Source organism: Pagrus pagrus (assembly GCF_965226575.1).
Source record: "Pagrus pagrus genome assembly, chromosome: 5".
NCBI lineage: Eukaryota > Metazoa > Chordata > Actinopteri > Spariformes > Sparidae > Pagrus > Pagrus pagrus.
The window spans coordinates 8,277,658-8,289,410 of record NC_140189.1 but is presented as its reverse complement, the minus strand read 5'-3'; the positions used below and the strand labels follow the sequence as shown (position 1 = coordinate 8,289,410).

Genomic DNA, 11,753 nt, shown 5'->3' with positions numbered 1-11,753 from the left:
TGTGTGTGTGTGTGTTGATGCTTGGCTGCTCTCTTGATTGACACTTTCCTGTGACTCTGTTCTGCCTCTGTGGGCTTTTAAAGGGAAATGAAGTGCCCCCCCAACATGCCCTGGAGCTGTGTGTGTGCGTGTGTGTGTGTGTGTGTGTGTGTGTGTGTGTGTGTGTGTGTTGGAGGTGACAGAGCGTTTTAAGCCTCCTCCTCCTCTCAGAGATCATTAGAGCTCTTCAGAGTCCTTCATCGTCCACTTCTACCTGTCGACCTGCTCACCTCCGACCTCACAGCCCTGAGAGGAGACATGAGAGGCTGCACACACACACACACACACACACACACACACACACACACACACACACACACACACTGTGGCTGAACGTTTGTCTCCATCATGTTGTGCTGGATTCCCACACACACCTGACCGGCTGCAGTGAGAAGAAACTTTGCACAACTGACAAACTAACAACTAACAAATAAAATAAATGAAAAATAAAACTGAAGAGAAACATGCAGCTCATGTTGAAGATGATGATGATGTCATTTTAATTCAACTGATTCAAAAAGATTTTCTCTCTTCTTTTCTTTCTTACTTCCAGACAGACTTTAAATAAATCAGATTTAAAGACAAGTGAAACATGAACCCTGTGTGTGCAGGTGTGCCGCAGTGATTGGTCCATTTCCTGGTCTGAAAGGTGAGTGAATGGAGGGTGGAGAGGCCTCAGGGTGGAGGCTGATTGTCTGAATGGAGGAAGTGAAGAGAAACCAAGTGGACGTGACGTCCTGTCATTTTCTAAAAGTTCTCTGTCCACCTCCTCTTCTTCTTCTCCTCTTTCTGTTGTCACACAAACAATAGTGTGCAGCTCACTCTTCTTCATGTGGCCGATAGAGCGTCCGCACAAACATGGCTGCTCCTTCCTCTCAGGAGGAGGAGGAGGAGGAGGCCACAAGGCTTTTGACTGCAGGAGTTCTTCCTTCAGGGTTTGAGGGCAGAGAGGAGGAGGTGAACACTGCTGTAAAAGGTGTAAGAGGAGATGAAGAGGAGGAGGAGGACACTGTAGAGAGCTTTAGTCCTCTCACACAAAGGACAGAAAGTGGGTTAACAAATTGAGAACAATGTGGAGGAATTTACAATGAGCTGAATGGGAGTGTGCTGCAGAGGAGCCGGCGCTCATTAACCACAATGTTGTCTCTTAGAGAGATACTTCAACTGTCAGAGAGGAACCTGACCGGAACCTGACCAGAACCTGATCTGGTTCTGTTCTTTAACCTGTCTTTAGGAGTGAAAACATTTCTGTGAATACTACAGAAACAATCAGTAAATTCTGGGTTCAGAACTGACGGATCAGGCAGGACATTGAGCCAAATGCTAACATCAACATGCTGACATGGTCACAGTAAATATAGACAGCTGAGTGTTCAATGTTATCAGTATTATGATCAGTAGTATCTGTAGTATTATTATAGTAGTGGTATCTGTAGTATTATTATAGTAGTGGTATCTGTAGTATTATTATAGTAGTGGTACCTGTAGCATTATTATAGTAGTGGTATCTGTAGTATTATAGTGGTATCTGTAGTATTATTACGGTAGTGGTACCTGTAGTATTATTATAGTAGTGGTATCTGTAGTATTATTATAGTAGTGGTACCTGTAGCATTATTATAGTAGTGGTATCTGTAGCATTATTATAGTAGTGGTATCTGTAGTATTATTATAGTAGTGGTACCTGTAGCATTATTATAGTAGTGGTATCTGTAGCATTATTATGGTAGTGGTACCTGTAGTATTATTATAGTAGTGGTATCTGTAGTATTATTATAGTAGTGGTACCTGTAGCATTATTATGGTAGTGGTATCTGTAGTATTATTATAGTAGTGGTATCTGTAGTATTATTATAGTAGTGGTACCTGTAGCATTATTATAGTAGTGGTATCTGTAGCATTATTATAGTAGTGGTATCTGTAGTATTATTATAGTAGTGGTACCTGTAGCATTATTATGGTAGTGGTATCTGTAGTATTATTATAGTAGTGGTATATGTAGTATTATTATAGTAGTGGTACCTGTAGCATTATTATAGTAGTGGTATCTGTAGTATTATTATAGTAGTGGTATCTGTAGTATTATTATAGTAGTGGTACCTGTAGCATTATTATAGTAGTGGTATCTGTAGTATTATTATAGTAGTGGTTTGGTCTTTGAGGCTGTGATCTGTGTCTCCTCTCTGAAGGCGTGCCGGCTGCCTCCTCCTGCAGGATAATGACTTGTTGATAAAACAGAAGCTTAACTTCAGTCTGATTGGTCCTTAAGTATCATCTGTGTCTGTTTGATTGACAGAAGTCATGGCAGGGGCTGGGGGAGGGGCCAGGTGACAGGTAAACAAGTAAATAACTGATTGTTGTTGAGATAAGAACAGAACATATGTCCAAAAACAAGTCGTTACCTCTGAGAACAGAGACGAGTTTATAGACAAACAGACAGTCTGTCTGTCTGTTTGTCTGTCTGTCTGTCTGTCTGTCCGTCTGTCTGCCTTCCTGTCTGTCTGTCTGGACTCAAACTGAGCTGCAGTTTTTGAAGCACACTGCTGTGAGCAAGAGGTCAAAGGTCACAGCCTGAAGGTGCCTCGGTGACCTTGAGGCTGACCTGGGATCAGTGCTGATGGGTAAGTGTGTCTGCTGTCCCCTCAGGGCGACCAGCAGCCGATCTGAAGCTCTGATCCAGGATCAGAACAATCCAAACCAAAGCTGCTCAGCTTAAGAGAAAAAGCTGATAATCACCTGTGAGGTGAGCGAGTCTGCTGCTGTCAGCACGGAGATACTGCTGTAACTGTGACATACAGCTGTCATACAGCTGTCATACATCTGACACACAGATGTATGTGTCTCCTCCTCCTCCTCCTCCTCTTTCCTCTCTCCTACTTCTCCTCCTCCTCTCTCCTCCTCTCTCCTCTCCTTTCTCTCCTGTCTCCTCCTCGTCCTCCTTCTCCTCCCCTTTCCTCTTTCCTCCTCCTCCTCCTCCTCTTCTCTCCTCTCCTCATCGTCCTCCTCCTCCTCCTCTCCTTTCTCTCCTGTCTCCTCCTCTCTCCTCTCTCCTCTCCTTTTTCTCCTGTCTCCTCCTCTCTCCTCCCTCCTCATCCTCCTCCTCCTCCTCCTCCTCCTCTCTCCTCCTCCTCCACTCTCCTCATCGTCCTCCTCTCTCCTCTCTCCTCCTCCTCCTCCTCCACTCTCCTCATTGTCCTCCTCTCTCCTCCCTCTCCTCCTCCTCTCTCCTCTCTCCTCCTCCTCCTCCTCCTCCTCCTCCTCCACTCTCCTCATCGTCCTCCTCTCCTCTCTCCTCCTCCTGCTCCTCTTCCTCCTCCTCTCTCCTCTCTCCTCCCTCTCCTCCTCCTCTCTCCTCTCTCCTCATCCTCCTCCTCCTCCTCCTGCTCCTCTTCCTCCTCCTCTCTCCTCCCTCTCCTCCTCCTCTCTCCTCTCTCTTCCTCCTGCTCCTCTTCCTCCTCCTCTCTCCTCTCTCCTCCCTCTCCTCCTCCTCCTCCTCCTCCACTCTCCTCATCATCCTCCTCTCTCCTCTCTCCTCCTCCTCCCTCCTCTCTCCTCCTCTTCCTCTCTCCTCTCTCCTGTCTCCTCCTCCTCCTCCTCCTCCTCCTCTCTCCTCTCTCCTCTCTCCTCTCTCCTCCTCCTCCTCCTCTCTCCTCTCTCCTCTCTCCTCCCTCTCCTCATCCTCCTCCTCCTCCTCCTCGTCCTCCTCCTCCTCCTCCTCAGTACATATCTGGAGCTCATTATGAGTGTGCAGGTGCAGGCAGTGTTAATCCCGCCCCATTAGTGCACGGCCCGTGCACAGCAACAATCCAGCTCACTCAGAGATGAAGAACAGAACCAACTGATGATGGAAAAAAACAGTTTCTGTCAATAAAGTTTTCTTGAACTTTATTAACAGAGAAACAAACTGCTGCAGCTCACATCGGTCACAGATCTCAGATCACAGATCTCAGATCTCAGATCACAGATCTCAGATCACAGATCACAGATCACAGATCTCAGATCTCAGATCTCAGATTTCAGATCTCAGATCACAGATCTCACATCACAGATCACAGATCTCAGATCACAGATCTCATATCACAGATCACAGATCTCAGATCTCAGATCTCAGATCACAGATCTCAGATCACAGATCTCAGATCTCATATCACAGATCACAGATCACAGATCTCAGATCTCAGATCTCAGATCACAGATCTCAGATCTCATATCACAGATCACAGATCTCATATCACAGACAGAGCCGGCTCTTGGCATAGGCTGTATAGGCGAATGCTAAGGGCGTCGTCATCCACGGGGGGCGTCGCAAACTGGGGGAGAAAAAAACAACAGAAACCCCTATTTTTTACCAGTGCTATTACTACTATTATTTCGAAAAATTATATAACCCCACAGCAACATAACTTCACAGCAAGGCCTTTTTCCGGTTCCTGGCTGGCTCGTTGTACCTGCCCTCTGTGGGGACATTTGGAAAGTTAACGTCAGGCCTGTTCAGGTGTTATTTTAACCTGTTGGCTGTGTTTTCCTGCTTGTATGTCAGTTAAAATGCTCTTAGTTTTCCATCCCCTTTATAAGTAATGGGGCAGTTGTAAGCCTGTGGTTTATTGTGTCACAGTTTATGTGTGTTAAAGTGTATTACTGTTAATACGCCATACATTAGCTTTCCCATGAAAAGCTAAGGTATATATATATATATATATTAATTTCACTGCACTTTACTGCGTTTTGCACTCTGGTTAGACTGAATTGCATTGCAATGAAGATAAAGTTGAATGTATCTCATCGTATTTTCATTATTACTCTATATTAGTGTTATGTATAGCACACACCAAGCATCTGTTTTTTATTAAAATGTAACATCCAGTGGACACATATACTTCTCTTCTCTCTTCAGGTGCACTTTTAAAATCTTGAATACATACATGCAGTTTCTGTGTGAGTGTATGAAAATTGATTGCCTAACTGACTACGATGCAAGGGGGTGCCAGCTAAAATCTTGCCTAGGGCACCATATTGGTCAGGGCCAGCACTGATCACAGATCACAGATCTTATATCTCATATCACAGATCTCAGATCACAGATCTGAACATGTTCACCAGTCTGTCTTGTTTCTTGAGTGGAACAAACACAAGATTGGCTCTTGGGTGCAGTCTGGTGATCCAACAGGACAATGATCCAAACATACATCAGAAGTGTTAAAGAAACAGATCCATCAGGTCAGAACTGAGGTTTTGAACGGACTTCCCAAAGTCCAGACTTGAACCCCATAAAGAACATGTGGACTGTGCTGAACAAACAAGTCTGTGCCAGGAAGACAACTAATTTAGTTGAACTTCACCGATTCTGTCAAGAGGAGCGGTTAAAAACTCATCCAGAGGACGACCAGAAGCTTGTGGATGGAGATCAAAAGCACCTGACTGAGGTGAAAATGGCCGAGAGACATTTAACCAAATATCAGAATTATTGTCTGTATATTTATGATCACATGTTCAGAAGACCTATAATAAATGAAATGATTGAACCAAACTTCATGAATGTTTTTGTGACAAAGTAATTTGTGTTGCACTCATTGATCACAGAAACATGAGAGCTGTAGGAATCAACTGAACACTGACATGATGAACATGTTCTTTATGAGTGATGGAACTTTTCAACACGGCTGGATGTTATTGATTATAAAACATAGATTATAAATCAGGTTATAGATTAATGAAATATATTATTTGTAGAACAACATGAACAGCATGTGTAAAGTTTAGATTAAATATAAACCGTCTCTATTCATAACATATTGATCATACTGATGTACTGTCATAATGTTACCTGATATAAAACTGATCTGATATTGATCGTGTGTTATTAATAATAAATCTGTAACCTGACAGTTTATGTTTATTATTGATCACAATTCATTTTTCAGTCTTTTGAATCAAGACTCAGACTGAAGAGTTTACTGAAACACACACGCGCACACACACACACACACACACACACACACACACAAACACGCTGCAGCATCTATTTTATATCATCTGAACAATTTATTGAACTTTTGAAACAACAAATAAAGTTTATTATTTTAAGCATCTAAATAAATATTGTAGATCATTTATGGTATTTTTCATGTTTTATATTTTAATAAATCACTCTGTGGAGCTGACAGTGAAACTGACAATAGACCATCAAACAAACATCAGCTGATTGATATGAATGATCATAAACAGCCTGTCAGCAGCTGACTGACTGTTGAACTGATTTATAATAATCAATAAGAAGTATTGATCAACAATAACCAGAGAAACAAAGAGTTTTATAGAAACGTTAGAACTTTATTTGTAGAAAACTGGTTCAAGTAAATAGAATAAAAATCTCTTTATGTACAAAATACAGTTTATATGTGACGTCACAAAATAAATAAAAACAACAATAATCTTGGGTGGGTAATGATACCCTCCGCTCTGCTTCAACACTCATTAACTGTTACACTGCAGAACATACAGAACAACCTCCAGAACCACCTGCAGAACATACAGATTATGGAGAACAGGGGAACCTGCGGAGCGTCGGGAGGAAAAGTGCAGTCAGGTTTTCAGTAGAAAATATAAAATCAACGCGTTCAGTCCGTCAGTCTGGGTCAAGCCAAACGGTGAACATTAATCCATCAGCCATGTGTCTGTACAGCTCTGGGAGTCAATCTGCTCCTCGGCTCCTCTCGGCTCTCCTCCTCAGTAGATGCCGGCCGGGACGAAGCTCCTGAAGTAGCTGTAGTCGTCCGGGCCGCCGGGGCTGCCCGGGCTGGAGGCGCTGTAGGCCGGGGAGGAGGAGGAGGAGGAACCGCTGGAGGTCCAGGAGCACAGGTCGCTGCCGGGGCTCGGGGGGACCGCGGTCTTGCCCGCCTGCAGGTCTGCGATGCGGATGGTCTCGGACAGGGCCCAGATGTAGTTGTGGGCGAAGCGCAGAGTCTCGATCTTGGTGAGCTTGGTCTCGTCGGGGAAGGCCGGCAGGACCTCCCGCAGCTCGTCCAGCGCGTCGTTCAGGTTGTGCATGCGGTTCCTCTCGCGGTCGTTGGCCTTCACCCTCCGGTTCTTCTTCACCACATGCACTGTGGCCTCGCTCCGCGCGCGCCCGCGCCGCCTCTTTTTCTGCTGCTGCTCGGGCTCCGGGCCGTGCGCGGGGCAGTGCGGGCTGCTGCGGGACTCCTCGTTGTCAGAGTGCGGGAAGAAGTCGCAGCTGTTGCTGTCGATGTCGGAGTAGACAGAGTCCATGTCTGTGGAGAGAGAGAGCAGAACGTGAGGAGTTGCAGACAGGAGCGCGTGCAGTGTGAGGCTGTGATGTCCGCAGGTGAGCGGAGGCACGCGCACTGAACTCACCTGAAGTCAGTTGTGTGGTGGATCAACGGGACGGTGGCACGCGCCTCTCAGCGTCTCTCTGCTCTGTATCAGCTCGTGTGAGCCGGTGGGCCTGGCACACGACCGGCCTCAGCCCGCTTATATACCGGACCCGGGACACCCCCTCACCCCCCTCCCTGCGGCAGGTCTGCCCCGTGCCGCGAGACCAGCTCATTAACATAATGAAGCGTGCCGCTAATCACAGCCAGCCAATCAGAGCCGTCGGCCGGCCACGCGAACGACACGCAACCCCCCCCCCCCCCCCACCCTGCGTGAGGCAGAAAAGACCAAAACTAAAACCAAAAAACAGAAAGAAGAGAAAGAAGAGGACCCCACCACCCTCACCCACCCGCCGGGCGGAGACACGCTCCGGAGGACTCACCCCTCCCTCACCTTCCTCACCCCTCCCTCACCTCCCTCACCCCTCTGCTCCTCCAACAGGAAACAAAGAAACTCTGAGCTGAAAACTTTATCAACCCTCCACAGATAAACTTCTAATGGTGACGTCACACAGCTTATGATAACTAACTAACAACAAACACACCTGTGGAATATGACGTCATACTGATCTCTGTAACAAAATAAAAGTGACTTCACAATAAAAGCACGGGACAACAACATTTCTGAAGAGAGAGAGAGAGAGAGTGTGTGTGTGTGTGTGTGTGTGTGTGTGTGTGTGTGTGTGGTTTGTTTTTGTCGACTGAATGAATAAATGTTGTGTTGACCTCTGAGCAAACACAAGATTTCATTTCTGAAAGGAAAAATGTGAAAATACCCCCCCACACACACACACACAAAGTCGTTCTGACACCAACAGCTCACTGGTTCTGGATCCAGTTGAACCAGTACTGTGATAGCGGGAACATTTGAAGCCAGTAATATGAAATAAACACAAATGAATGAAAGGAATCAAGACTGTGTGAACAGAGATGTGTTTCTTAAATCATAAGATTTAAGTTGAGTTTGGAGTGTGGACAAACATTATCAGCTGAGTTCTTTTAGATGAATCAGACGGAAAGAGTCCAGAGGCTGACTCTTAATCAGATCCACCTGATCCAGGACCAGGACCAGGACCAGGACTAGGACTAGAACCAGGACCAGGACCAGGACCAGAACCAGACAGTAAACAGACTCTGATGTTTGCTGCAGACGCAGCATTGTGAAGTTTGTCTGTTCTGGTTTTTCTGTGTGTGTGTGTGTGTGTGTGTGTGTGTGTGTGTGTGTGTGTCTCTGTGTGTGTGTGTGTCCAGTGTTTTTTAAAGACATCTTTATGAGACAGCCATACCATTTTCCATTAATTATTCCATTTAGTGAGTTTGCAGCTGAGCAGCAGAGACCTGCAGAGTCTTTCTGCTGCAGAGAGGGGGGACACTCATTTATAAATAATTACACAATGTTTAGAGTCTTCAGGCATGTATAATATATCAAAGCCATTAGAAGGTGAATTGTTCCATTGTGGCCGTCCGCCCTGCACTTCTTTTCACCGCTCTCTGCTCTGTCCCTCGTCCAAATTCAGCTCCTCGGCCCTTTTGTGCTGCTTTCTTTCTGCCTCAGCCACTCTATTGGCATCATTCTTATTCAAATGGAGCTCAGCAGGAACAAAACCAAAGCCAGGCTGCACACAAATCATCTGTGGCCCCGGCTGCAGGGCCGGCACAAGCCTGTGTGAGGCCCCAACAACAAGCCTGCAAATCCCTAATCCTGCTTCACACGCACGGGACAGAAAACTGAGGGTTTAAAGAGGCGAAAGATCCTGATTTTAACTTTTTATACTGAAGAATACAGACGTGTGCAAACCCTCAATCCTGCTTCACACACAGGACCAAACTCTGTTCAAAGAATACTGAGTTTAAAGAAAACTGAGTTTAGAGAGGAGCAAACATCCTCATTTTTTTAAACATAATTTTTATTTAGTTTTTTGTCAACAACAGTGTAGCATATACATTTTCTTCTTGCTCAATCCAGCTGTAAGCAACATGTATACACATTATAACCAAGTTATAAGTTATAAACAAATAAGACAAACTGAAACAACTTAATATCCACTCCAAAATAAATACGAGAATATACATATACAGACATACATACAAGTGTTGTGTAAAATATGTATAAAGTGGGAGTAAGTAAAAAGAATTAAGATCCTCATTTTTACATTTTATGCTGAAGTCACAGGAAAATCATCTGACACCTTTCAGATTTGTTCTCTGAACTCTTCGTCTGCATCTCAATCTGAGACGAGTTGAAGAATGTAAAAAAGAAAAGAAAGATGAAAATTGTTGTTTTAAAGGAAGTTTTTGCTTTGAAGGAAGGAAGGAAGGAAGGAAGGACGGAAGGAAGGAAGAAGAGTAAATCCCATCATCCTCTCAGTGTTTTGTGTTCCTGACTGTAGATCACAAGCTGCTGTATTATAAGATTATAACCTGTAGGTGGCGCTACACGTTACTGTCCACAAGATGTTTTAAAACTCTCGTGAGGTTCAAGCTCAGAAACCAACGGGTTACTTTAGAAAAACATCATGTTTGTCTTTAAACTCCACAGACACAGCTGGATAACCTCCCGACGTCTCCTTCAAAGAATCCAGTGGTTGAAACACAGTCCTGAACAGTCGTCTGTGGCTTATCCACTAAGGTCAATGGCAACATTTTATTGTGGTGACTGGGCTGGTTGTTTGTTGTTGTTAGTTTGTTGTTGTTTGTTTGTTGTTGTTTGTTGTTTAATCGTAAACTAACAGAAATATTTAAACTACGTGAATAAAAGAAGAAAGAGACAGAAGTTTGTTGTCACAGAGCTCCTGATGAAGACAGACATGAAGTGTGTGTGTGTTTGTGTGTGTGTTTGTGTGTGTGAGTGTGGGTGTGGGTGGAGCAGCAGCAGTAGAAGGTGGAGGCCTCCATCACTTCAAAGTGATCAAACAGCTTGTCAGGAAACTGTTTACAGCTGCGTTTCTATTGGCTGACAGCTGACGGACACGTGGGGGGCCCACTATACATTTACACTATATATGGCCAAAAGTGTGTGTCAGAGATCCACTGAAGAGAGGTGTCAATCAAAACTCACCCATCAATAATCAATAATCATGTGATGTTAATGGAAAAGTAAACAGATTAATGAATAAAGAGAGTGATCGATCAGGTGACACAGACAGGACTCTGATCAAATGATCATGTGATCAGTAAGTGTTGGATCAATGAATAACGATTGATAACGAGTTCATTACATCTGAATGATCCGCTGCTTAAATCGACGAATTTCCAGATGAGGTTTGGAATGAGTTTCATTCAACTGACTAAAATATGTAAAATGTCTGCAGACACTTCAACCTCCAACAGACTCCATTCATTAAACAGACGTTTTTCTTGATCTACTGCAGCGTCCACATCGTGGTGAGACAGTTTAGATGTCACAACTTAAAATGTAAAACTTTAATAAGTTTACCATCTGTCATCTTATATGAACATGTCCACTTAGTTTTGGCCTGTTGTGATTTTATCTTTAATCTTTTGTGTAAAAAATATTGTTTTTCCTGTTTATCTGTGTTGTTGGAACATTTTGGGACAAACTAATAAAAGAACAAGTGTGTGTGTGTGTGTGTGTGTGTGTGTGTGTGTGCGTGTGTGTGTGTGTGTAAAGAAAAGGAAACACAAAGCAGGAGTGTGAGGTCTGTCCGGGGTGAAGCTCTGACAGGATTAAGACTCAGCGACACGAGATGTGACTGAATCTCAATGAAGTGAAACACGTGAGAAAATCACACAGAGCAGACACACACACACACACACACACACACACACAGACACCGCTCTACAATAATAAAAGAGGAGAAGAAGCTGGAGGACCTTCGAGGAAAAGGAGGAAACAAAAACAAGTGAAAAAGAGAAAAGTTTAATCTCCTCAGACTGATTAACAACTGCAGTAATCCTTTAATACACGGCAGTACTGCAGTAATACTTCTACCAGAGAAGTACTGCTTTGAAGTACTGCAGTAATCCTCTAATACACAGCAGTACTGCAGTAATACTTCTACCAGAGAAGTACTGCTTTGAAGTACTGCAGTAATCCTCTAATACACAGCAGTACTGCAGTAATACTTCTACCAGAGAAAAACTGCTCTAAAGTACTGCAGTAAAACTCTAATACACAGCAGTACTGCAGTAATACTTCTACCAGAGAATTGCTGCTCTGAAGTACTGCAGTAATACTCTAATACACAGCAGTACTGCAGTAATACTTCTGCCAGATAAATACTGCTCTGAAGTACTGCAGTAGTACTCTAATACACAGCAATACTGCAGTAATACTTCTGCCAGATAAATACTGCTCTGAACTAC

General features: G+C 44.1%; 1 protein-coding gene across 1 annotated transcript; it reads right to left on the bottom strand.

Moving 5' to 3' along the window:
* Positions 1 to 6,348: 6,348 nt before the first annotated feature.
* On the bottom strand, positions 6,349 to 7,510 carry neurog1 (neurogenin 1). The gene is made up of 2 exons (XM_084352429.1): positions 7,411 to 7,510; positions 6,349 to 7,307 (listed from the first exon to the last, which is right to left on the bottom strand). The coding sequence occupies exon 2, from the start codon at positions 7,303 to 7,305 to the stop codon at positions 6,766 to 6,768; it is 540 nt and encodes a 179-aa protein (XP_084208555.1). The 5' UTR covers positions 7,306 to 7,307; positions 7,411 to 7,510; the 3' UTR covers positions 6,349 to 6,765.
* Between the last annotated feature and the right edge of the window lie 4,243 nt (positions 7,511 to 11,753).

Excerpts from the sequence above, each read along its gene's own strand:
- neurog1 (XM_084352429.1), bottom strand. The coding sequence starts at position 7,305 with ATGGACTCTGTCTACTCCGACATCGACAGCAACAGCTGCGACTTCTTC.